General features: G+C 43.5%; 2 protein-coding genes across 5 annotated transcripts; one reads left to right on the forward strand and one right to left on the reverse strand.

Annotated features, from left to right (window-relative positions):
* Positions 1–203: 203 nt before the first annotated feature.
* LOC126915144 (heat shock protein beta-1) lies at positions 204–23677 on the forward strand. 3 transcript variants are annotated; one of them, XM_050719578.1, is made up of 4 exons: positions 204–579; positions 10528–10644; positions 11963–12149; positions 21869–23677. In XM_050719578.1, exons 1-4 carry the CDS (start codon positions 392–394, stop codon positions 22061–22063), a joined length of 687 nt encoding a protein of 228 aa, XP_050575535.1. In that variant the 5' UTR covers positions 204–391; the 3' UTR covers positions 22064–23677. The 3 variants fall into 3 exon arrangements, with proteins under 3 accessions (XP_050575535.1, XP_050575536.1, XP_050575538.1); XM_050719581.1 differs by lacking the exon at positions 204–579 and adding an exon at positions 4767–4952; XM_050719579.1 differs by lacking the exon at positions 10528–10644.
* LOC126915107 (nischarin) lies at positions 22858–27864 on the reverse strand. 2 transcript variants are annotated; one of them, XM_050719514.1, is made up of 4 exons: positions 27744–27864; positions 27358–27513; positions 26625–26937; positions 22858–26541 (listed from the first exon to the last, which is right to left on the reverse strand). In XM_050719514.1, exons 2-4 carry the CDS (start codon positions 27483–27485, stop codon positions 25555–25557), a joined length of 1428 nt encoding a protein of 475 aa, XP_050575471.1. In that variant the 5' UTR covers positions 27486–27513; positions 27744–27864; the 3' UTR covers positions 22858–25554. The 2 variants fall into 2 exon arrangements, with proteins under 2 accessions (XP_050575471.1, XP_050575470.1); XM_050719513.1 differs by having other exon boundaries at positions 27358–27811.
* Between the last annotated feature and the right edge of the window lie 19 nt (positions 27865–27883).

Genomic DNA, 27883 nt, shown 5'->3' on the forward strand with positions numbered 1-27883 from the left:
TAATTTGTATAATTTGCACTAGCCGAAGAGCGCACCTTTCGCAAAAAATCCCAAAGCAAAAGAAAATACACGTCGTTCGGATCTTCGTGAAATTTCGTTCCCAGTTTGGACCGCGTGCACGAACCCGAACACCTCCGGAACATACCGAGCGACGACGAACTCCCACGAATAGCCGAACGATTGCGTCGCGACTATTTAAGGAGCATTCGGTGAGCCGCGCTCATTCTTAGGCGAGACAACGTACAGAGCGGTTGTACGTGACCGAGAACAATATTCGCAATAATTAAAAACGATCGTTCGTGAGAGTAGTGCTTGTTGTTGATATACGAGCGAGCATCTCATTTAGTGGCTTTTGGTGTAGAGAGACACGAGTGTGAACGAAGCAGAAATCATGGCTGACAGTGGCATCAAGCGCAATATTCCTATCAAGCTCGGTGACTTCAGCGTGATCGACACCGAATTTTCCAACATACGGGAACGCTTCGACGCCGAGATGAGAAAGATGGAGGACGAGATGTCACGGTTCCGTAGCGAGTTGATGAATCGCGAAAGCAATAACTTCTTTAAGAGCACCACCAGGTATGTTGTTACCGAGACGCACCTAACCTTTTAACACGCGTACACTCGGCACGATTTCTCTTCTGTTCCTTCATTCCGATGAATTTCCGAGCTAAGATTCTTTTCAACCTTCTTACAATAATAAATGTTACGCGGCACATGAAATACGAATATTTACGAACGTGACTTTTGATACAAGTGGGACAATATTTGAAACACGGATAGACGGAGATAAGATGACTATGGGATTGAAAATTAGTCCAGAAAAAGCTATCGTCAAAGAAGATCGTATTAATGTTATTTTAGGTAAAAGTACGACTATTGAAAGGCGTTAAATTTGTGCGATCTAAAATGTACCGGAGTTTTAAGAATAGATATATTTAAAATTTACTTGGATTTGAATTTACGTCTCGTTTCACGTCGATTACAGGACCGGTATTTATTTTTCATGGCGTTCTAGAAGCTCTTGTTTACATAGTCATCGTATCGAATACAAACGTGCCGTTCCTCCTTCCAGAAGAGCGATCAATATTACAATATATCATGAACGAAATTCATCGTATAAAGACCAACGGTAAAGGAGAGGAGAGAATCGATGCCTGACGTTATTGAAATTAATTCGAGTGGCTTAACGCTGCAGAAACAAGAAACATTAAAATGTCTTTATCCTCATTTTTGATCTCTTTCGTGTTCGCGATAGATAATGAGTTAAATCGATCGATGCTGCACTTTTGTTATAAAATGTTATTCTCATTAAAGACATACTCGACAGAATGATTGTCAGTTTAAACGCATTCGATTCGAGTCGTACGATCGAACGGTCGCAAAGTTGTTTTTCAAGTCGGCCGATAGAATCGATCAATTTTATCGTGGATCGGGTTACGGTAACAACGCGATACGATTTCGAATTTAGCCGACCATGAAAACTCATCCGCGTGAGATATAAATTACGAACTCTGATTATATTTATTCGCTACTTTGTTGGAATTGGTTCGTGAAAGTGGAACGACGAACGCGGAAATGGATTGGTCGATGGTTCAGTGTCGAATTAACGATGAACTCGTAAACCATAAACACTCAGGCCACGTCGTAAGATGCGCGACAGTGTGCCAATAGCCGTCGTTTAATTTTTTTCCATGGATCGATGTTTGCCCGGTTGCACAACAATGTGTTGATTTTTAGCGCGAATTAGCATAACGCTGTATCGAAGGTACCTCGCCTATCTGCGCATCTACCTGCTTTTGTTATACAGAGTGGTACAAAAGTAACGTAATCCTAAGTTTTGACGCTCGAACAAAGATGGCTAGAAAGGATAGATATTATTCTTTCTAAAGTTCTATTGTATATAGTTCTATATATTCTATATATGTATATGTATATATATGTATATATATATATATGTATTCAAAGTTTCGATCGCGTTGCTTTCTGGGCATTTCGAAGAGAAATTCACGGAAGGCTTTCGTACACGAATTTCTCGAATAAGTGGCGAGAAAGCGCGCTGCTTTGACAGTTGTTTGATTCGTACACGTATACTGATTAGCGCGTGATAACGAAACGAAAGCGTAGTGTTGATCGCGGTAAGTGTAAATTAAGGTCGCGTCTCTGCCACTTTTTTTCATCAGTACACGCGTACATATGTATATTCGTTTCACGTATTTCAGTAACGTATCCGCTATTTATAGAGGCTTCGTCAGTGCGTTCGCTATGAAGAACGCGCGAGGAGAACCCCCTCGATGTGCCTTTCTTGCTAGGGTATAAACGAAAAACAAACGATCTCGTTGGACGAAAATTTACACCTGGCCTTGGTGTACAGGCTATCCTGAAACACGCGGACAGTCGGGTCTCCTGACACTTTGTACGCTTCATTACGGACGTTTCTCGTTGTTTCTGGCGTATGGCGCATTTGAAATTCTAATCTCGGTGGAGAGCAACGCTGATTATTCCGAGCGATTGCTCGTTACGATGCTCGGCAAGCAAATATAGGGGAGCTGTTGCTGGAAATTACGATATTTAAATTTAAGGAAAAATTCAAAGAATTACGATAAAATTTGTCCTTGCGAGTATACGGTAGTAGCGTAATTCGCAATTCAACGTGTTTCGCGTACAGTTTTCAGTAATCCTTTATCGAATATTTGAACAAACGTTTCGGGCATCTCGTTGGGAAATTTTTGATATTTTGGTCTATCGGAGAACTGGTCGAATCTTCGGAACATTTACATCGGAATTCACGCAGAATAAATTGCGAATTCGCTGTGGATCGTGCGCCGAATGCGTGCCATGTGCCACAGTTTTTGCATGCCAACACCGCGAAAGCTGACAGTCGTGTTATTTTAATAGAAGGCCTGTTCGATCTTGGATATGCTTGCCCGCTACGCGCTCAACTTACTAATTATAGAAGCATCGTTCTAAATTTATTACTCGACTATTCGAAAATCAACATCTTCTAACATATAGGACTCGCGGTAGGAAATCGAATCATTTACCGAATCTGTTACAACCACTTGACGTTCCTTCTTCTCAAAGTATAAAGCAGTCGAACCCTACATCGAAACACGGGGAAAATGCAACGATAATATAGATGCGTAGGATGGTAAGAAAAAAAGCATGCGAATTATATCGCACGAAGCTGTTCACCGTCGATCACAAATTTCGGAGGATTCTCGTTAGCCAGCCTGGGTAATGCGTTCTTGCTCCCTGTTCGGGGGAAGCCCGATCGACGGAAAATAACCACGACCAAAATTCCGCGGATTCCTCCTTGGCAAATGGAAATTTGGGCCGTTTAGAATTTACCGCTAATTTCATCGTTTTTCAAACTTTATCGACGATCTCGCGCGTTTGCACGAAAACACTTTTCCGCCGGAGCTGATGTACATTTGGCTGAATTACTTGTTTTCACTAACGTTTTACATCCATTTGTTCCTCTCTGGTTCCTTTTTAACCGTTTTGTTTTTTCTTTTTTTTTTTTTTCTTTTTCTCTTGAGTTTTTTTTAGGGGCGGTTTCACAAATGCCTTTGAACAAAGAGGCGTGGAATTTTATGCGCTCGTAAAACCAGGAATGGATTGAATAACCTTTTGCTGGCCGTCAAAATGGCATGCCAATGATTTAATTCGAAAAGTGCTTTCGATCGCGTGAGCGTAAAATTAGATTCGATCGGAAGATGAATATACGTACGTACAGTGGTATGTTCGTGCCTCGATTGCCTTCGATGCTTTGGACGAGGTGCTTTCGTGAAATTAAGCAAGCCAAATAAAGCGTGTAAATCGTTGTTTTCTACACTTTTCTCCGTCGTGTAGCAGTCGGATCGCAAACGTATACGTACGAACGCGTTAAATAGAAATTACACGATATCCAATAACAGCCGATAATACCTGGAAATTGCGCGCAACGATCATTAGCCGATAGCGATTCTACAACGGCCGTTATAATTAAATCGAACGATGCGACGAGTTTTCGCGCGTCGATTATAATGGACGATTATGTAAACGCAGGTCGTGCGTCGGTCGTTAGTCGAAACTATACGTTGCGTAATAGGTGGTCGTTTAACGAGACCCATCGCACTGACAAAGAACACGCTCCTTCCTGCAATCTCGTTACACGTATATGTAGTTTATCGCGTCTGATCGCATCACGAAGAAACGTTCTTCTCGTTACCGAGAGATACTTTGCATTTTCGTTTCCTACATTTTGAAACAACCGATAGTCCGCGCTCGATGACAACCGCTACCGAGTTACGATCAGCCGAGATATTTGAAATTTCTTCGTGACAGATATTTGCGGAATCTTAACGCGACAACGATGTGCTTGGAAAACGCTTATGACGCACGTTCGCTAAGATTCTGTACTTTGTAATTAAAAGTGGTAACGTATCCTCGCGATAATCCAAAGACCGTGGCAACACGATCCAATCTCGTGCTCTCTTCGTTTAAAGACTGGTTAAAGCGAATCGTTGTTCTTTGGACTTTTAATTTTAAAACAAGCCAGGGAGAGAACGAGAGACGAAAAAAATGAAAACGCGTTCTGTTGGTAAGCGCGTGGTTTAACGAATCGTTAGAGCGAGTCGGTGTTGTCCGACCGGCAACGGCCGATCATTAGAGAGGATATAAGCGTCGGTTGCGTCAACGCGCATCCTTGACAGTGACACGGTGCATCGGTGTTCCCCACTCACAACCGTGTACTAAATTGTAATAGCAGCGTGCGGAAAAGGTGAGGAGCTTACGGCGATGGTACAACGTTTTGCGCAGTAATTTTCTGGTTCCGTGGCAGGCGACATAGCAAATCGTTTCTCTCTACCTTTTCGATTCGATTTGCTGATTCACGAATCGACGCGGATCACCATGATCGTCGACCGGAATGCATATCCGCCGGATCACAAAACGGTGATCAAACTTCGGTAGGTGACCACGCATAAACGCAGCTTTGCATTTTGACGCCTATCGTTTGGCTTCCCTCCAGGACTCGTTCGTAAGCGCTCGCGTACTTTGTATGCTTTCATTTCGAATCTATCGGTTTTCGTCTTTGTTGCATTTTTCGTCTAGCTGCTTTTTCTATCGTAGCTGCTCCAGGCGCTCGTCGTGATTACTATACCTATTAACTACTATGATCGATCATCGATCGTTTCAACGGTCATCTTTTTACGCTCTTTTCGATTTTCCAACGGCGATTCCTTTTGCGCTGTACGAAGCTACCGACGTTGCCGAATTTTCACGAGTTCCAACGAGCACGAAGTAGGTGTCGGCGGTGCGTCGTCGAGCGAACCACGAAAGCGTCGGAAATCCATCAGAAGCTTTTAAAATAACGCGGAGAAGGTTGCCCATCGAGGTCTCCGTTGCTCCGTTGCGAACTTTATAAATCATCGAAGCAACGTGTCGAGAACACGCGGAAGGCGAGCAAGCCGCGCGTTCCTAAAATAGCGCTCGACAATCGCTCGAACGATCCTGTTTTCTAGAAAATTAGAAAATTTTCGAAACGTCCACCTACCGTTAAGACGTGGAATAAATATTTAGAAAAGTGCTGTACCGCGTAGCTTAAAAAATTCACCTCCAAGAAGGTTACCCTACTTTTTTTTTTTTTTTTTTCGACGTAATCAGGTTAGCGAGTGGGCAGCAGGTGCCCGGAATCGATGACAGATGATCGCGTCGCGGTCGGTCGATCCGTGGGAGGTGAATATGGACCATTACGAGTTACGAGGTCCGACGAGTCACGTGGTCAGTTGGTGACGTAATCGGTGCTCAGGGACGGCCTAGCCACAAATAGACAAGTATCGTTCGAAATAAATGTTGCCGCGAGCTTTCGAAAATGTTTTCTAATACGCGCGAGGGATGAATCAGCGCAGAGAACCGAGAGTCGATCGCTTATATCGCTTGCGAATTATAAAATCATCTACGACAGACCGTTCTGCTTTTTCATCCGTTTTGCTATCGGGACTCGAGGATCAAGGTACAGAAACAAGGAGCATAGGAAAAAGTATCGAGTGACCAGAGAACACGACGAAGCAATACGCTATCGATGGACAAGTTGCGAATTAAGAGCACAAGCACGCAGTAGGCAATTGAAATTTACTGCGTTGTCGCAGAATCGGTTTCGTTACTGATCGGTGGACGTAATTAGTAGATGTAATTTCGTACGTTTGGCAATTTGGATAGCAATTTGGAACGAGCAAGAAGAGCGCAAGAGAAGAACCAGGCACGAGCTTCTAACGTAAAATCGTGCAAACGTAATCCAGTCGTTGGGAAGAAAAGGAGCGGCGAAGCTTCCGACTTTTCGAAAACTAATTTCCCCTTAAATTTCCTTAAACAACTCGAAGATTTCTTGAAAGCTCGGAGTACGTAATAATCGCGCCGAGCCACTTGCCGATCGTTCAAACAAATTCCCAGATCCTCTTTGATCCCAAGTAATTACTCGTGCAAGTTGTCGGAAATTTGAGTGGCGAGTTATTTATAGCAACGAACGTTGCATGAAATTAATTCGATCTAACGTTTCGTGGAAACGTACACGGCGTTCGATCCGCCGAACGCGTAGGATCCAAGATGTTGCGCGCGTGTAATCATCGCGGTAGAATTAATCGGCCGCGTAACTCATTTTCTATATGCATGATGCCTGGTGCAGCGTGCCGAATCGATGTTCGAAACTTGGCTACTTACGTACGATCAGATTTACGTTGATCGTAACGTTTCACAGTCCGTACGCGAGTTCCTCTTCGGAGAATTCCTTTGCCGCGATGCTTGGCTAATATGCACGCGTAACTCGTTAGGAAGACAACAACGAGGAAGTTGTTTGGCGATGCTGCGGAGGCAAGCGATCGTATTCTGGCTGCGTAATTTTCCTTGGAATTTTTCGTTTCCATCGAATAAACGCGTCGTCGATAGTCGGATAGTACGCAGAGTACATACGTATCGTATGTATTGGCGTGGAATTTATCGATGGATATCTTGCACGCTTAATGCGATAAGCAGCGAAATAGCCAGCGATTTTTCGTTTCAAATCAGTCCTGCCCATTCGCTTTACTCGTCCCGCGGGAAATTTGTATGCGACGTGTACAGACTCGGAACGATCTATCGTTTCGTTTTCGCTTCTGTTGCTTGTGATCGAATTAACCGGTCGATTGGTCGACACATGGTTTCGTAATGCGAAAACGTAATGAAAAAAGCAGTCGTTCTGTCGCATCACGGTGGATAGTTACACGATCGACGTTACGTGTATCTTTCTGTTACGGTATTTGCTAATGCCAGCGAATGTTGCAAACGCTTTCGTGCGTCATTCCGTACAGTCGGACGGCGATGATCGATCAAATTTTGGCAAGAATAATTTAAAAGAATTAAATGGATAGATTCCACTTGATAGGAAAAATGACGTACAGTTGGTTCGACTTTGTCGGTGTTCGGTTCTTCGATTTACTCGCGGCCCGATCGATCGAGGCAAGGAGAAGGGAAATCGATTAACTTATTGGCAATCTCGGGCGCGCTAGTCATCGATCTTTTTTCAAGCAGTCTTTCTAGGCCAAGTACAAATCCATCTACATTCCATACTGAGAAATTTACGATCAACTCGTTGAATCCTTGCCAGGGATAAATCGGGTGTCCTCTGTCTTATCTTTGTTCTTTGCGCGATAAAATTATAGTCGTCATTGAGCTCGATGCGTTAGAGATGGTACGCGGTAAACGAATCTTCTCCTATTCGACGAAACGAGCGAATCGAGCGAAAAGATCTTTGAAAATGCAGTCGAAGATGGAACGCGACAACTAGATGGAAAGTCGCGGTCGCGTTCGATCTCGAGTCGGTGACGTATCGCGTGGCCTTTCGAGCCAAACGATTCCGCGTTGGAGAGATCCTGCTCGGCACGGTTCGCCTCTCGTGACTTGCCACAACGAGATACGACCTTTCTCCTGCCACCTTCTCGGTACTTCGTCTCGTAGAACGCTTCCTGCGCGTTTTATACGTCTGAAAGACATTTTGACAGACATCGCGATCTTTTCGATACGAACCCGCTTTTGTTTCGCGCGAAACAGGTTTGCTAAAGGGAAACAGCTCTCTTTATTCCCCCTTACTTTGCTGACCGACCGCCACCGCCACCGCCACCGCCACCGCCGCCATTCAACGAACCACCCATTAAATCTACCACTCCTCTTTACCTTTTTCGATCCCCTTTAACATCAGGTCGTCGAACGAGCTTTTTTCGCCATCGAGTTTAAGCCGCTTTCCGAGTTCAGACGCGAGACATCCAAGTTGGCGATCCATCGAATATTTCTTCGAATCCTACGAACGTGGATGGTCGAGGAAACGCTCGTACAACGCGGTACATAACGCGAAATGTAGAATCGTGCAGTTTCTACCGTTTCGCGAGTTATGTCGCGTGACAGGATACGGCGACATTTTCTTCCTGAAATCGTTACTTTATCGCAGACAATTTTGTTCTAAGAATAGAAGAGATTGGTCGTCGAACGTGTTCCGTATACGTATATCTGTTCGGTTGTTGTTTTCAAGCGCGTTGGCTTTTTACGATAAAAATCTGAAAAAAACAGAACGTTATTTCCTAATACAGCTTAATGATACTTGTAATTTTTTATCAGCTAGATTTTCGAGACTGATATTGATTTCACGATCGTTACGAATCGTTCGCAAGATTTTCCATGGTCGCGATTTGATAAGAAATAATAAATTATCCGACAACAGCGACGCCAAAGAAACATTTCTGTTATTTGCGTACGTTGCGTTGAAACGAGTTCAAAGTTTCGCTTTACGGGTTCTTTCTCAGCCGTCCGTTCTATTCGATGAGACACGTTCGACTAAACGGCCAAAGAAGAGGCGAAGAAACGGCGAATAGCGAAAGCTCGACGAAACGACGGGACGACACGTACCGTTAAGAAGATTATTATTAAACTTTCTAAAACAGATATCCGTTTCACGTGCAAGGGTAGAGTACAGCGGAGGGCTAATTTTGAGGGCAATACGACGAGACGTTAGAGCCGTAGCGCGCTATTTTAGAAAGGTCCGCGGGTCGGCGACCTCCTCGAACAAGCGTACAGGACCCGTAACTTCCGGCTATCGGTTTTACGAGACTCGCATCGTACTGCCATTTAATCGTCGACGAAGCTGGATAAGTTGATTCGTGACGAGGCTCGACGGATTAGTTTAACGTCGATTCACCGAAGCGATTAGTGCGGCATCGATCGGTAACGAAGTTGGTTCGGAAATGGGACAAAACAACGGACGGAGCAAAAGAGCAGCTCGTATCTTCTTAATAGCAGCGTTAATTCGACGATTATTCGAGTACCGAGAAGTCGAGTCGAACAAAGTACCGATATATTCGAACGCGTTAAAAACGTTCGTGCGACGTTTTGTCTCGGCTCTCTTTTCTCAAGTACTCGGCCGCTTTTAACGATCGGACGTTCGAGTTTCTAGCGATACCTTTAGCTATACAAATTGGTAAACGTTTCCTTTTTCTCTTACGAATGTACAGCGCGTTGCACGCAGCGCAAATTCCGTGGTCGAGATCTTTCCGCCAGGATGTAAACCGTGATCGGTTGCTGGCTCGCCAAAGTAATTTTTAATGGCTGATTGGCATGATGCGGATACTTGGTTTTAGCCTACCTAATTGCCGAATTGCCGAGTGATGTAACAGCGTGTAACCCGCAGTGACACGAAGCGTTAACGAACGGATCGCATCAGCAGTTCCCAAAGAAGCGGTCTTCCTTGTTTACCTAGAATTCCACGATCGAGTAGTATGCGACCAATTTTCGCTCGAACAATTTTTGAATTTTATCGTTTCGAGGTTCCGTACAAATTTGGGAACCGCTAGGTAACGTTCGCAGCGTTGAGCAACGTGTTTTACATCGCTTTGCAACTTGAAGCACAGACGTTCTAAATAAGAGTGCCATCTATTTGGAGACACGCTGTAAACGGTTTTTCAAATAACCAGCGGAGATGTAACTTGCAGCGCTATTCTTACGCCTCTTTCGTATGTAAATACGGAACAATTTTATCCTGGGAATGGACCTTCTTTGGAACTCCTCTTGTACATACTGTTTCCTGGCGACAAACCGAGCCGGCTACTCTATTCTACTCTACTTTGCTCTACTATTCCACGAACGTCCAGTTGTTTCCTTCGTTCTTTCGTTAAAGCTTAAAGCGCCAATTAAAGATACAACTTGAAAAGAAATGGCCAACCGTGTCTGCCGTCGCCCCCCCCCCTTGTCTCTCGCTTATTTTAGCAACGATAACGACGATTATGATCGACCGGTGGAAGAACAAAGTTGCTATCGACGACGCCATTCGTTTGACGCCAGGAAACAGCGGAAATTTGTCGAAAGAGAAAAAAGACGAAAAATTGGCGGCGAGGAGAAACGCGGCTGTACGAAACTAACCACCGAAGTTAACAAAATATTAATGTCCCCTGTTCCCCCTTGCTCGACTTCTGTCTCGCCTTCCGATTGGCTCTCTGCATTGGCACGTTGGTGACTAACTCGAAGTCGACATCACACGAGCACCAGTGAACACCGAACCTCGACGACCTCGAAGACCGAAGGTTGGGACAAGGTCGACCCTGCAGCACCGCCAAAGCGGTCCGCATTCGACAGCTTCAAAAGGTGACGCTACTGTAAACACAGAGAAAAAACCAACGATTTCTCTCTCTCCTTTTTTTTTTCTTTTTCTTTTTTAACGTACGAATAGTTGTCTAGTCCCTGTTCTCCTTAGTAGAGGTTCGCAATTTTGTTTTCCATCTTTGCGTAAAAAACGCGAATCGGCGGCTTGCTGTTCGATGTAATTATACTCTTTCGTGGTATAATTCGTGGCGTTCGTTTTTTCGTACTGGCTTCTTCCAGTAAAACAGGGAAAATGCGGTTAAATTTGAACGTATCGAATTAATATTGCCATGGCGGATGAGTATCCTTAAATTAATACGTTTCTCGCGAGGTTAACTCGATACTCGAGTCGCGTGAGAGCGTCGAATATCGAAAGTTGCCAGTTACTTGGCTGATCGTGCCAATAACGAACCTGTTGCTAACTTTGCTATCGACTGGCGTCTACTCAGCCTATCGATCGATGTAAACTTTTCGCCGTCGATATTAATTCTAAATACTCTGCCGCTGAAACTCGCTCGCCGAAATTGGCGTCGTCATCGAAACAGCTGGCTCGCGCGCTTGTCTCAAATTTTATTTCCATGTACGTACCATACTACTCCCCTGTACCTACTGTGTCTTTCTTCTACCGCTGTCTCACCGCTAACCGTAAGCCATCATCGGCAAGAAAACGCTGTACAAGGTAACGGGCACGAGACTGTTCACGTAGTTGCATTGGCAAACAATTAACCGCTTGGTGAACGAATTAACTCGAGTGCCGTGGTAGCGTGCGTAGTATGTTGTGTAACATTATCGTAACGATTGCTTTTGGCGAGGTTTGTCGCGTGTTTCGTGAAAGCAAAACGCCATCGTGACCGGCGAGCGTGTGCCACGCTATAGCGATCGAGTTTCTCGATCTGTCGCATCGTTAGTCAGAGTAGATGCGCACGATTTTAGTCGTGAATCGTGAGTCAGTATCAATGTTGTGTTTGCTATTGTTTCCTCCTTGTTGCATCGTCGCTATCGTCGCTATCATCGTAGGTAAGGCTCTGTTTCTCTCGAACTGTACACCACACCACCCAGGTCATCCGTAGGCGAACGAGTCTTCGTCGAGACGCGTTCCTTTGTCATTTGTATTGTTTTCGGTCGCAATCGCATCGTCGTCGACAACGCATATTCTTTTTATGTCTTTCCTTTTTCATTTTTTACTTTTTTCTTTTTTTTTTTTTTTTTTTTTTGTTTACCTTTCTTCGTCATCCAAACGTTCACGATTGTACCGTGATAAAAGTTACAGAGACAAAGAACGTAACCGATAATGGACGATTCGTCGTGTTGTACCTTTCAGCACCACGACGCAGAGCACTCAAAACAGCAGTTCTCTGAGCCCGCAGCATGATTCGGCCTGGCTCGATGGCCTGAACAGCCCGCTCATCCAGGACGAAGGTGACAGCAAAATGCTGAAGCTCCGATTCGATGTCTCGCAGTACACGCCGGAGGAAATCGTTGTGAAGACCGTGGACAACAAGCTGCTGGTGAGTACCGTTTGCGTTCTTCTTCTCTGCGTCGATAGGGTGCCTCGTTGCGTTATCTCCTATTCGTTTCGTCGTGGAAAACGCGCAACCGTCCGGAGGTTTGCTATTGGGTCTTTCGCGTAAATTTATTTTCCTTCGTGGTTTATTTAAAAAGAGGCGTAGATAGCGATAAACTCGTACGATATTTTCAAGGTACGATGTACGGTTAAAAGTTTATTCGAAGAGACGGTATTTTACGTTCGGCTATCCGATATAAACGCAAAGTTACCTGTTACGTCCGCGACTCGTCGTGGTACGCGCATATTTTCCTCTCTAACGCCGCTGGTTGCACAACTTGGCAACCGCCGAATCTGGCCCGTTGTTTTATGCAATCGGCGCCGTACGGCTAGATACGTACGTAGAACGTGACTGTGACTTCTCGACGAGTCGCGTCGAAAATCGATCGAACAACACCGCGTTTCCAAGGCTCTTCTCGATAGATCATAGATGATAATCTAACGAACGACGGTAAAGATGGGACTCTTGTTCGTTAAAGTTTATTTCGAACGCGACGAGAGAGGAAATGAGGACGGCGACGACGCGGCGACGCGAAATATCTCGCGCGCACGTCTGGCCAAGAATGGCGAACAGGAAGTGGCGGAGAATTTTTTTACGCCGGTTTACTCGCTTCTCTTTATGAACGATGTGGAACGTTGTAATTGCTCTTGTTACGTCACTTCCCGGCAGGAAGTCGGCTCCACCGGTGTTAACTGCCCGTAAGGGCAATTCTCGTTGCTTAAAACCGCGCCGCGCGTCTTCGTAATTAAGTCCGGCGTCGCTCGCGTAGCGGCTAGCCAATCTCTTGGTTCGTCTATAGTTACTGTTCGTTCGCTTCCCCTGGAATACGCGTAACGTGTACGCTCTTGAAAAATTGATTGGACGCGTATGTAAGAGAATCTACTTTTTGGCAGAAGGGCGGCAAGGGAGCAGCCTCTTTGTATTTTTTAAATCGATCAGGAACGACGCAGGTCGAGATACGTTCTATCTCGTTTGTTTATTGTTTCCGTCTTCTTTAACCTTCCTTTCTAACCAACCGAACGTTTCGTGACGCGATGTATACGTTTCTTACGCTGTCCAAATATTTACCTGTTCTCGCCGCTTCCATGTTCCACGGTTTTTCTATCGTTCACCCTTGCATACAGAGGAAGACGAAAGTGTACACTCGTGTCTAAGCGATCGATTTGGAAGAAACCGCGGAACAAGAAATACCAACTATCTCGAGTAAACAAGTTTCGTAAAGTACGCGAATGGTCTTTGGAATCGCGAACGGTAGAAAATTCGTCGCCTATCTACGACGAGAAAATTAAGAAGCGATAAGTAATTAGAAATCGACGAAAACGTACGGATACTAAGGAACGGTAGGGTGCGTCTGGTCGGTCGATAAAACGCGATACGAAAGGAGATTTTCGATACGACGATAGGGTACTCGCAAGAAGAAGAAAAATTTACGCAGGAGGTTTGAACAGGAGTTGAGAATTTTCTCCGAAGCTCGTGCGCGCGTTCAAGTTTCTTCTCTCTGGCTGGCGTTCCCGTCGACCCGAACGGAAATAACTCGCACCAAAAATAAGTTTACGGTGCTCGTCACGCCGCGACGGCTTGGAATAACGTTGGGCCGTTATGAGCGCTCTATAGCGATTATTTTTTAACGATATGTCACTGCCGCTTTAACCTCGACTTTGGCTTTTCGAAAAATTCGAATTTCTTTCTATCGAAACTCGATTATCGTAGTAGAGGGATTACGCTTCTCTAAAATCCGATAAACGTTGGAATTTTTTACATCGACGAAAGTGGAAAGCGGCATGAAAGATTAGCTCAGCGCGAAAGGCGCACGAAGCTTTTCGAGGAACGCGGTGGAAAAATCGAATCCTACCGTTATGCAAACTGGGAAGGTAGGGTCGTTGCACCGTGATAGTCTGCCGGCGTGCGATGCGAGAAAGATCAAAGTAACGGAGGATCGCGTATACCGTGTAGTGTATACACCCACGAACAGGGACGGCTTTATTCCGATTTCCTCGCTAAACAGCTGGTCTGGCTCTGCTAAACGTCGACCCTCTGTTTTTTCACTCCTCGGATCTCGAAGCGAGACAATCACGGAGACGGCTGGTTATTAAGGCGCCAACGCGATTAACTTCTCTTTCCGTTTCCCCTTCTCTCTCTCTCCCTCTCTCTTTTTCTTTCCTCGTCAACTTTTCCAAAGCTTTCGAGTCCCGCATCGAGAACGCCAAAGCATCTAGCTTTTCATACGTACGTCGAAACGATGCAACGATCGCGTTGCATAACGAAACAGGCTGCGAGTTGCTTGCGATCTTAGCCCATTACGCGTCTCTGGGACGCGCGGAGATGCTTTTTTCGGTAAAGAGCAACGAGCGTGAATCGGCGCCATCTTCCTTAACCGGTCCCGCTCGAAGGGGGCATTTTAAAGAGCGGCTGCCGTCTGGAAACAGGTTGACCGCGGTTTTATCGTGGTCAAGGTCTACCGTGAATTCAGGTCGACTCTGCTCGCGTATCACTGTCCTTAAAGGGCTGCTCCAAGGACGCGTTCCGAAGGATGAGCACCGGACCGAGCGAAGAATGCGATCTCTGCTTATTGTGTAGCACGATCACGTCATGCTTGCTCGATAAAGTACGGCTCGTGCTCGGATAAATAGGAGCAGGGACCGGTTTATTCAGCGGTTTTGTTCGAACGAGGAACGCGGTGGAGCGGCCACTCGGACGAAACGATTGCGAAACGCGTGGCGTGGCGTCGTACGTTTGCCCGTTTCTGGCAACTGGATCGTCTCCCTCCCGACAAGAATAGACCCGATCGATCTTCCATAACCACCGATGTTGTTCGCTTTCGATCTGCAATACTCGATAATCTGTATAGATTCGACGCGGCTGTTGTTTCAGTGGCCGCGAACGCTGCTATGGGTGCTGGGATCCTTGTACCGAGCAAATCGTTTTCGCTTTACCATCCTAATTTGTCGAACGTTGCCTTCGGGATACGATGTGACCGAGGGGTTACTGGTATCGGTGTATTCGAACTTGCTTATTTTTATCGGCCTTTTCCATTAAGCCGATAGAACGAAAACGCGAGACGAAAGAAAATTATCTAATCGAATCGGTCCCGTTTCTTAACGTCATTTCGAGAAACTGCCTTATTTCCAAAGATGCTAGTTGCGTAACATCGTTGTAACAGAGTTCTTTCGAGCAATACGTTTTATCTTAGCGAACGAGAAACTCGTTACGAAAGATGACACGAGCATGGTAATAAGAGTAACTGTAACGGTGCTAGAGCACGAAACAATTATTAAGTACAGACGATTTTACGCTTGCGTAGAGTTTCAAGAAAACGTACGATCGAAGAAAGGTTTATATCGAAGCACGACGAAACGATTCAACGAAGGTGTGAGATTATTTTTCACGACGTGCACTTTTATGGTGGACGCGCGTTGGTCGAAAATTTGGGTCGCTAACGAAGTTGTCGAGAAAACACGACCTTTGGTTTTTTCGGTCAAGGAGAGTGTGCCATTAGACAGCCCGGAAAGGAGTCTTGCGTTACACCGACGCTTTAATTGACTTTCGAAAGCTCGATGGTCGGCTCGAGAACGTCTCCCGTTCTACGCGTTGCTGGTGTTCACGGGAAGAAGCAGAAGCGGGAACAATGTCAAAATTTTGATGGCTATATTTAGCTTCTGAGTCACGGCGACTTACTCGCGTTTCTGCACGTTCGAAATTTTAGATTCTTCGACGGAGTACCGAACGCCAACGTCGTGAAAATTTGCAAAATGCGTAAACGCGCGTCAGAATCTTCGAAGGTATTGGAAATTTACTATTTATCGTATTTATCGTAGGTTTATAATTAGGCCGCGTTTCTTTTCGCGGATTAAAGTTAATCGGACGATTGAGATCTAAGTAAAAATTTACCTCGTGCACGAAATATTACGACATTTCTTGTCGTAACGTTTTTGCAATTTTCTATAAACGCGTAAAGAACCACGGTCTATTTATAGCGAATAAGAGGAGTCTGTCGTTTTTTGCTCGATCAACTATATATTACCATTTCCTTTAGGAGAGATCTTGGATAACTTTCATCGAGATAGCGTGGAAGAAATCGTTACGAGATAGTCGAGTAATTAACGCGACGTTCGTGCTTTCGCAGTCTCTGGTTCCTCTACTCCTCGTTGCAATACGTATAGTTGTGGAAAATGTTCGCTTCCGGAACGTGCAAAGATCGGAGAGATTCGATCGAGAATTCGCATCCGAGTCGAGTCGTTAGAGCGAGTTGGTCGTCGTTTGCGTAATCCTCGCGGATCCGGTAAGACGATCCTCGCGTTGGAAAGCTTAGATCCGTGGCAGAGTCGAGTTACCAGTTACCAGCCGCGTCCATCGGCGTCTCCCTTCGCCTTGCCATTTCTCCCAGGTTACCCTCTGTCTAGGATTACCTGCGGCTTCGCTGCTCCTTCGCTTTTCGTCTTTTACGGCCAGCAGCCCGATCGATATCGCCACCAACTCCAGCAACACCGAACAGAGCAACGCCAGACACGCCGGAACACGTTTTTCGCTCTTCCCCGGCTCTGTGCTCGACGCATCGATTCGCTGAAACGTTGAAACGCGTTGCTGAAAGTTTTCCAGTCTCTCGATCGTTCGTAGTCGAATAATTATTTTCTACGAATCTTCTGTCAGATCTCGAAACCGTGTATCACCAAAGGTTCGATTCATTTCCTACATCTTTACCTGTTTCAAATGTTCGATTGTTCGTCCGTCCAGACTATTTAATTTCCTAGAAAGCGTATGTCGCTTCCCTCGAAGCCAAACTCCAACTTGAATTAAGAAGCGGATTAAACGACCGACTCTGTCTTCTTTGTTCTACGAACAAGAAAGTCGAGGTGAAAGCGTCGCTCGAATAACGTTATGGTCGTGCATCTCGTAATTGTATTAAATTAACGAAAGACGGAGTAAGTCGAGCTGCTGTCCAGAGGAAATTTTCTTTTCGTTGTAACGTTGTAACCTTGTAACGTTGCAACGTTAAGGACGCCGAGTGACTGTTACCGTTAAACCTATCGATCTTAGAACGTGCGGTGCGCGCGACGTTGTAACACGGTCGTTGTTAATAGCGAAGCTACGCACGCTGTTACGTTTGTCCGTATGTTACGTATCTGTATATACGTTTTGTTACAGGCGATTCGATGAAAATTCGTTAATTTCTTCGCTATAACGCCGCTATAATTTCCGAAGCTCTCTTCTTCTTTTCATAAATTTCCTCCGATCGAAGAAGGCTGAAAAGGCAAAGCGCTACAACTTATCTCCGATTATGGAATTATGGCGATAGCCGGTTTCCGCGCGAGCGGCTAATCGGCGCGGAGGTTGAGACCACCGGTACTTTCACGCTCGCTCCGTGTGACGAGCGTTCGAGTTTCCAGGCCGATCTTCCGGCTCTAGAGCGACGGTCGTGTTATTATCGCCGCAATCTCCTCCATTTGCGCGTATATCCCGTGTCTCGCGCGTGTCCTCGACGAATCTTTGCCTCCTTCCGACCATATCCGCTCTTCTTCTTTTCTTTTCTCTCCTCTGTCGTTACCCCCGTGTTTGTAGCTTGTAGAAGAAGACGCCGTTTTACCGCTTAAGGGAAACAAGAGCAAATCAGCGTATACGATTTTGGAAAGTGGCAACGGCGTGACAAAGGTGTATATTTTATAACCCATCTCGATTATTTCTCTCGAATGGAGTAAGAAATATGTATCCGATTCGAACGACTCGTAGAGCGATATTCGCTCGTCTAGCGGCATCTTCGATCGATGAAACGCGATCTCTCTCGAACGAGTTGCGTAACGACGCGTATCGACGAGGCGTTCGATCCGCTAGACCTTCCTCGACTTCTCGCAAGGTTAAGGCCGGGTTATTTGGTTCGTTGGCAGGAGGAGAACGCGCGGACGGATCGAATTGGTCCAAGAACGAGAGCACCGCGTCACGCGAAACCTCGACATCTCCTCGACATCGTCTCGACATAGCCTCGACTCGAGCCGAAGCGCAGCTCGTTAACTCGGTGCGCGTAACGCAATTAGCGTGACCAACCTCGCCCACCCTCTCGAGCGAGCGTTCCTGCTCGCGGGTGCGGTCAGACGTATTTTGCACTTGCATTTTTCCACGCCGAACCCACAGAGGTACTCGAAGCGTATCCCTTTGTGCGTGTACGCGTGTGCAACGCCTCTGCCCGTTAAAATACAACTTGGACCTTTACGTCTGTACGTAAACGCGTACGTTGTCGCTCGGCTTTTCGAACCGTTTGGATACGTTAAGGAAATTTTACGTTAAAAGAGTAGAAGACTATTTAATCAAGTACCCGTAGGTAAAGTAAAACGAATTAATCGATCAATGCGAATACTGGTGCGAAAAATAAGACGAAAGGCCAAGTTCGATGTTACGTAAATGTTGGAGTATAGAATTGTCAGCCACGGAAATAAAAATATACGATGTACGTCGGAGGCAGAATCGTAATCGCGTACTTTGTTTACCGCGATACGAGTGCCCGAGGTCGTTGCAACTAAAGCGATCTACTTACGGGTTAAGGAGAACGACCCGACGGCGTTGGCGATGCAAGCGAGTAAAAGTTTTTCGGAAAACTTTCTTTCGCGTGTTTGGATGCCGGAGAACGCCGTTGCCTAATGCGTACTCGCTTATTCCCTTGCTTTTTCCTAACGTCGCGTACAGAGGCATTGTTCGCTTTTCACGTTTCCATCTCGATCGGTACTGCGAAACGACGCGCGATCGATATTAAATCGATATGTATCAAATTGAATATAAAATTACGACGAATAAGGTTATTTCGAATTCTACCCTATTATTACCTACTCGAACTAGGTAAAAATGAAAGAAAAGCGCGACGTGGTTCGTTACAAAAATCGACGATGTACGAGAGAAGAAGGATGCCGGAGGAGGTAATTGCTCGATACAGGAGATAAATCGCGCGAGCTTGTAACAGTACCTAAATACGTCGATGACGCAGTCTGTATCGGTTCTCTATCGTGACGTAACGCGCTAATAAGATTCATTTATACGAAAACCCGTAAGAAATGGCCTGTCGTGGCACGATATTTACATGACCGGTGCTCCAACACGGTTATTCGACGCTACACGGCTGCCTGATGCAACGTCTATTTTTAACGCGTCCGTCAGACCTATTAGCTACCGGCTAGCTGCTGTCCGATTTTACAAATCGACGAGAACGGATATAGGTAAACGCGTTGATTTCTGGTAATACGATCCTCCGAATAATTCGAACTTTTCATTCAGGCGAATAATTAAACGATACGATCGATTAAATCATTTTTTCCCCTCGTTTCATCGTTCGTACCTGGGAGATTAGTAACTTTTTTGAAATTTGTAGAAAAGTCGCTCGCTTCTTACGTTTCGGGCCGAAACTATTCGCGTTCTACCGCGATAATTTCAGAAAATTCAGTTGTCCTTACGTTCAAAGCCATCGATGTTTGAAAAACTTTCGTAGTATAACGTTATCGTCGTACGTTCGACGAGTGCTGATCGAGACCTCTGACACTGTCAGTCGTTATCCAAGAATGCGCGAGTCTCTCTCTCTTCTTCGCCTCAAGTTTTCCACCGAGATACAGACTTATTTTCGCTCGCGTTTCGTCCGAACGGTAAGTCGCACCGTGCATAGCTGCTATATCGGAGCGGAGTTGATGGACGGGTATCCGAAAATCGTTTCGCGACACAGAAGGAATAAGGACGAAAGCGGTCACGCGATCCTGCCGAGTTCCGCAAACTCGTACATCTCTCGATGAAAGAAACTAGATAGGTAACGTATACCGCGCGTACTTCGCGTAAATCGTAAATACCTGGTTGTTGCTGGCACTGACGCTAGATTCTCGAGTTGGAATACCTAAAATTAGTCGGCATATTTCCTACACGCATCATCGAGCGATACGCGTCTCTTCCTACGCTAAAGAGGCAACGAGCGTGGCGCGTCGAGAAAAATCGTTCCTACGCAGAAACTACGCAGGTATCGGATATCGTTGGACGATCGTTGGCTCGATCGCCAAAGCGATGGCGAAACGTTGGCAATGGGCGGTGCGAACGCGAATACGCGTAGGTACGTACGTACTTGGCAAAAGTACCTTTGAGTTATCGTTACAGGTGGCACGGCATGCTTCTCGGATCGTCGATGGCAACGAAGCTCGAAAACCGCTCCGATCGTTGACCAAGGAAAAGAACAGAAAGATATCGGCAAGAAATCGTGACCGAGTTATATCGCGTTTCGTTGATCGATCGTTGATTCTACGTGGTTATTCGCTAAGCACGTATCCGCTGACCTAGAAACATCCATCGTTACGAACGAATTTTTATTTGTTCGCGTGAACCTTCGCGTCCGTGGATCGATCGCTACGTCCGTGACGGGACGAATCTTTGGCGTCCCGATGTCGCGAATCGCGTTGCATATCGAACGACGTTCGCGTTGCTCGTATCCGACGATAGCGGCCAATGGATAAAGCGAAGATGGTTAGTCCGCGATAAAAAGCTGCAATTTGGAACCATGTTTGTCGCGCTTTGCTCTCAAAACCGATTGGAGCACGATTGATTAAATTTTCTCGTATACCGTTCTAAGAAGTTAGCCATCGAGAAAAGTCGACGCAATTTTCTAAATATCGATTTGTAGACGCGTGTGGATACGGAGGTGGAATTCGTGGCGCCCTTCGGCCGTTATTCCCATCCCCGCTTATTATTTTACCCTCGATTCCTTCCTTTTTCCACCCTTTGCACGCCACCTTCGTTTTATCACGAGTCTCGATCGGTAGCAGCGACCGGCCAATGAGAGTCGCGAAACGTCCATGTATTCCGACTTTATCGTCGTCCCCTTCCATAACCTACTTTCTCCAGGCGCGTCCATATTACGAGACACGCAACCTCTGTCTTTTTTACCCTCGATAGCTTGAAGAGGGAAGCTCGCCCTTTCCGCTTCCGAACACGCCATGCGACGAAGACTCTGAATTATTCAACGGGCAATTGTTTGCCTACGAGCTTCGAAAATAACGTTTACGGATTTGATATTTTCGCATTATACGGCAGAGAAGCTAAAGTTGAAAATTTCTGCCGTGATACGTACCTAGTAAGTCGCACGTACGTGTCTACGATAAGATACGATCGATTTTGAAAAGCGAGCACGTTTCTCTCCTATATGTTAGACAATGCGCTAAACTATATGGTAGACGAGATAAATATCGAAAGTTAGTTAGTTAGTTGGTACGCGTCAACGTTATCTCGCTTTTAACCCTTTACATTTTGAACGGATAACAGCGTCCGAATAAAATATCTTGCCAAAACTACCCTCGTGCGTTCCGTGTTATCGCATCCGTTGACCAACGGGCGGAGCGACGTTGGTCGTTTTTAGCATGCAGCTCGCGTGATCGCAGAAATGGGTCTGTCCTAGCTGATTTATTAATACGAACGCGCTTAATCGAACCGACGACCTGAATTCTTGGCCTTCTCTTGGCTTATGCGCGCTACAAAATCGATGGATTTCCCGGAAAAATGGATGTCGGTCGATTCGCTTCTACTAAAATATTTTTCGTCCGTAAGGCAACAAAAGAAAAGAAACTACGAGCAAAGATAGTAGAACAAGAGGAGCATGTATATCGAAGAAAATCGTTACTTTTTAAATCGCCTAATTTTCATTTTCACGTGTCCAGGTCCACGCGAAACACGAGGAGAAGACAGAGAGCAAATCGGTGTACAGGGAGTACAACCGTGAATTCCTACTGCCTAAGGGAACCAACCCCGAGAGTATCAAGTCTTCGCTGAGCAAGGACGGCGTGCTCACCGTCGAGGCTCCGCTTCCGGCGATCGGCACAGGCGAGAAGCTTATCCCGATCGCGCACCAGTAGACGCCCGATCGACCGGACGAATACACGACGAAACGGTTCTTAAAACTCCCTTCGAAATTCCATGATTCGTGTGTCCGTCAGATCGCTCCCTTTCTGCCCTTTCCATCGATTCCCGATGCGTTCATTTCTCTCTTCCATTCTTCCCTCTTATCCCTTCTTCTTTTCCTTTTTCTCCGTTTTCTTTTCTCTCCGCTATTTCGCTGTGAACTTTCTTTCCGTTTCCTTCTTCGCCGTTTACTCGAACGATTTACTCCGTTCTTCCCTCTTAAATCGAATAAATTCTATGCTTTTTTCAGTTTCCCCGCCCCCCCCACGCCTCTTCTTTTATTTTTCTTCGTTTCCTGATTGAAAGACGATCGAGATTCTACATTCGGTGTTCAAATTTCGAGACAAAACATGTGACAAATTACGAGTACGAAACGTGAACTAGCGGGAAAGCAAGGTTCGCAGCGAAACACGCTTACTTACACGCGCGATTTTGAAACGTAGTTTTTCACTCGAGTCTCGAATATGGCACGAGAAAGCGTATTTCTCTTCGAGGAAACAAAACGAAAACGTTCGTTCTAATTAACTGTTTTACATCGAATGATAAAAAGTATCGAAAATTTTGCCCCTTTTCGCGAATTTCTTGAAACTGTTACTATCTGATTTGACCAAGAACGAATGTAACTTGAAAGAGCTACGTAGAAAACGAGATAATCGAACGTCAATGAGACACGAATCCTTTATTCGGAGGCTGTAGAACGTAACGAGCGCATTCGACGTCCATCAAACGAACCGCCTAATTTTGTATAAAAAAAAAAAAAATTACTGTATAGGTGTTTGATATGCAGTGTCTTTTTTGATCAGCTTTTTGTCGCTTTGATACACACACACACACACACACACGTGTGTGTGTGTGTTTATAGGATTGCTATCGATCGATGGTAACTCTAACCAGCTGGGAATCGATCGGTAAAATCAGCATCGAAGATCGTAGTTCGTTATGATCAACGAAAAGAAGAATACATATATTATATATAAATATATATATTTATATATATATATATATTTAACGATTGTAATGTTAAGATATAAGCGACGCGTAGACGTCGTGTAACGCGTAGGAAATCAAAGATATTTGATAAGTTGTTATTCTTCCTTTTGGTACCTACCGACTTTCTCGACGCTTTGATATGACACTTTCTTTTACAAAGTACGTAACACTTTTTTCTCGAAAACACGCATTGCCTTTAATCAAAGAAAGATAGAACACGAGGTTTATAACTCTTGATAGATCGTGATTCGTGAGAGGCACGAATTAGGAAAAAAAAATCATTTTTGAAATTTCGAAAACTGTACATCGCAAGGTTTATCGAATGAAAAGTTTCGATCATCTGTAAAACGATAACTTACGTATGTGTTAGTTTTTAGGTGTACTACGTTAAAAGACTATAACACGAGGATGCTTAAACTATGTTAAGCATTGTAATGATTATTATTATTATTATTATTATTATATTATATTATATTATTATTATTTATGAATATTTTACTACTATCGAGATACGTATGATGTTTAAAAGGTAATGCGAACTATGTGGAAGTTTAAATAAAGATAAACTTTAAAAGAGAGTAATTAATTTCTCCAAGTTCCTTGCTTCATCCGGGATAGAAATGAATATAATAGAAAATGATATAATTCGTTAATTGACAAAAAATTGACAAAAAATTTACCAACGAATTATCACAGTTTATTGATTTTGAATTCTTTATTAACAAAATATGTAATCTTCTTATGTACATATATAGATAGTTTGTGTTAAACCATTATAAAATTGTTACATCGAACACGTTACACCTTTCAAAATAACATCGACTTAAAAGTTTAAACAACGAATAACAACTAATAAATCTGCGCTTGATCGTATCCAATCGAAGATTTCTCAGAAATAGTCGTTTAATATCGTCGTTTGTATCATACGCGTATGATACGGCCAATTTAAATAACGCATTTACGAATACACAATAATTAATATCGTTTAAAATGATTCATTGTTCATAGAAACAACGATTCCTAAAATGAATCTTTCTTATTTCTAAATTGCTAATTACTTACACTTATTACTCAAGGTATAAATAGAGTTTGAGAATCGCTACGTTAATCATATCCGTTAATACGAACCAAATTCTTCGATATAATAAATTATAAATAAACACGCATCATCGATTTACCCGATCTTTCTATTTCGCATTCCGAGTTTGTATAAAAAATATATGACGATAACACGCAATATACAATTTAAAAGTAATTATTTACACAGCAGAATCTTGCGAATTTCACTTTTACACAGATAAGTGGCACGTTATCCTTCGACAGACAGACAGACAGTTTATCTTTTTAACCTCTTAGGTACGATGCGCCGCTATATAGTGGTTTTCGCGTACGTCATTTTATATCACGACGCGCCACTATAGTGGTTCGCTCTACTGACTCATTCGCTCACAGTTTAAACTAAACGATCATTTTCATTTGCCTTGCTTCACACTTTTTTTGCCCTCGCAATGTTTTATCACAATGTTAAAAGTATATAAACGGAATATATAGTCTTTGTTTTTGATAATAACACCAGTGTCAGGTATCGATCGTTGCTTTTTGTTAAAATAAATATACCATTGTTTGATGTGCCATTATTTTGACAAGCCGATCCGTATCTTTATAATTTTTTGGAATTTTCTAGATCGATATGTCGCTTCAAAATAAAAAACGAAGAGCAATTTGAAAAACACCATTGGCCTATGAGTATTAAAATTGTGACGTGGGTCTATGTGTCGTATCGGGCTATAAAATATATCGCACTCAATTGTATTATTAATTATTAATGTAAATTATTAAAGTATATACATCGTATCTTTAAGAAAAATTGTAATTTACGTATCGTGCGTGTCGTTTACGCGTAATTCGCGTGAAACTCCTCTGTACCGGAAAACAGACCAGCATAAAATTCAATCGTACCTAACAGGTTAACTACCCCGTATGACGTTCAAATCTTTGTATTATTTGATCGATAGATCGAATAAAGACATCTAAGGCTTACGATCTAAGGCTTAATAGATTAAATAATAGATTATTATTTTGGTACACGTATTATACTGATTAGATTATCGTCATATGTTAAAAGGTAATATAAAGCACCGACGCGATAGATTGATAATAAATAGCGTATAAAAGAACTATAGTTCTGATGTTCGCCGTTTTAAATAGAATATTAATTTCCTTTACAAAGGAACCTTTTCATTTAAATCGATTAAATTGTCATTCTCGCGGTAATATCACTTCATGGACGGGGAGAGGGGAGGGGGGAAATGTATATGGGTATCCTTGGTAACTTTCGCTTCATCAAAATCTAAATGCATGAAAAGGTTCTTTTGTATTTCAAAAATAATTTGGGTCAATTATAAAAATTCATATCAAAGTGTTCTTTAAGGGAATTTTAGCGTTTCAAGTGGAATCATAATTTACCAGATCCTATGCATATGTTTGGAATCTCCGCGGAGAACAAAGGCGCATCCGATGCGGTGAACGTTGGCGATTTTCCTTCTCTCGCAATGCGTAACGCTTGATGAACGGAAACGGTGTCCAGTTCTTTCTGATTTGGCTTTTCATTGTCTAAACAGATATCTGCAGCCCTCTTGCCAAACGGTTCTAACACTTTCACCCTGTAGTCGACTATCGTCGACACTGGATTTCCGGTCAATCTCAAATTCTCCAAACAAGGTAGATGCCCGATATTCTTTACTTCTTCTATCTTCTCGATACGATTGCAACTCACGTCTAAACCCTCCAACGAATACAATTTCGAAAAGCTCGATAACGAAGTTAATTTGTTCTGGGACAAATCGATGTACACTATATAACCGAGTTTCGTATGCAGATCGTCCGGTAGAGTTGTGAAATTGTTCGACGCTAGATACAATTGGGACAACCTCGGTAAAAGAGTGACGTTCGAAATTTCAGATAGTAGATTATTATTTAAAGTTAAACATTCTATCTGAGGTAACAATTTAATCGCTTCGTCTATAACTTCTATTCGATTATCGCTGAGATCTAGGTGAGTGACTTTGAACCAGACATGAGAATCATTCGCATTTTCAATATTTTTGTGCACTTCCTCGCACATTGCCAATTCCACGATAGTTCTAAGCTTCGTGTTGTTTACTTTTAAATATGTTACCGTGTCCCGAAGGTTGCCCATGTGGTATATTTTATCCACTGGATACTGATTGATAGTTAGATCTTCTATGTTTTTGAAACTTGATAGTTCGATGGACAGTGCGGAAGAATATATATTGCTGGTTCTATAAGGTTCTGGGCTCCCTTCGACGATCAAACCAGTTAGATGAGAATTGAAATCCAAAACGTGACTGAAGTCATATTTCCTGTCAACAACTTCGATCGGTGGACAGGGTTGTTTCAATCTCTCGCTGATCGCATACAGCTGAAAGGGGACGGCTATATTATACCTTGATCGAAAGCATAATAGATAATATAAGTATCGTTGGTTTAATTACGTATAGTCACCTGTATTAGATTAAACTTGTAAGTCTTGGACTTTTGTAACAAATTATTACCCTCTGTAAAAAACTCTAAAGCCATACTTTGTAGTAGGAAAAATATATCGTATATATGCATATCCAGGAATACAGCTAATTCTCTAGGCATTGCTTTCTTTAAATAGTTATACACTTCGTTCAGATAGATCTCCAAGTTCAGTCTGCGTTTTTCTACAAAAGCTTCGCATTTATTTCCGATAAGCTTCTTCGGTGGCAATATGTCCTTCTTAACGTAATTCTCTGAGACGAGTTTATCGTGAAGCTCTGCAAAATCATTGTACCTGCAAAGAAAACAGACAAAAAGATACAAAAAGTAAAGATTCCTTTTCACGTATTAAATTATTCTGATTGCTTATGGTATAATGACAAAATTTGTTAATACATAAAAACGACAATAATAAATGTAAATGTGTAATATAGTAATCGTCAAGAACTTATCGAGAAACAAATTAAATTTTACTACACTTTAGACTAAATGATAAGTCCTAAATAAGTAAACGTATATTTATCTCTTTTGTGCGATAAATCTTTTGCAAAATTCTTTATATTAAAAGCGAAGATAAACGATCACGTGCTATAACCGAAGTGCTTTTTTGATAAAATACGATATTAGAAACAAGATGAAGTATACGCCGGAAATCTGCGGAAATTCTCGCAAATAAAGGACATGAAGTCACGATAGACGAATCGAAAATACTCACCTATGCTTGACAGTCCATTTGATCGAAGCAATCCTAACCTCGATGCAGTAATAAGTGATACCGTCGACAGTGTCAGCCGATGGTATCTTAATATGCACATTTTCCTGGTTCAGCAAAAGACACGCCATCCTTGCAAAACGTTTTGGCAATTGTCGGCTGAAAATGTGACAAGAATTGTAGCTGGTTGTTATAACCAGGAGGTTATACCAGATCGAGACGAGAGTTGCTAATATCAATTGTTTTGCATCAGTGGGAGGGATGCCTCTTATCTATTTGTAGCATTGTACTGTCTTCGCGAATATACCGCGTTGCTTTTTTTTATTGGTCCAAAAGGCAATAAAATTTTATTATACAAATGTTCATATTTTGCACTATCAGACACTAACCTTTCTACAGAAGAAGCATAGAAAAACGTACTCGGTGCTACCACCTTGCGATCAAGTTAAGCACTGACCCGAGACAGACTGTACGCTCATACGCCCCGCTATTCTTTCCGACAGGGGTTCTCAGATTTTTTATTCCAGGA

Source organism: Bombus affinis, chromosome 4 (assembly GCF_024516045.1).
Source record: "Bombus affinis isolate iyBomAffi1 chromosome 4, iyBomAffi1.2, whole genome shotgun sequence".
Lineage (NCBI taxonomy): Eukaryota > Metazoa > Arthropoda > Insecta > Hymenoptera > Apidae > Bombus > Bombus affinis.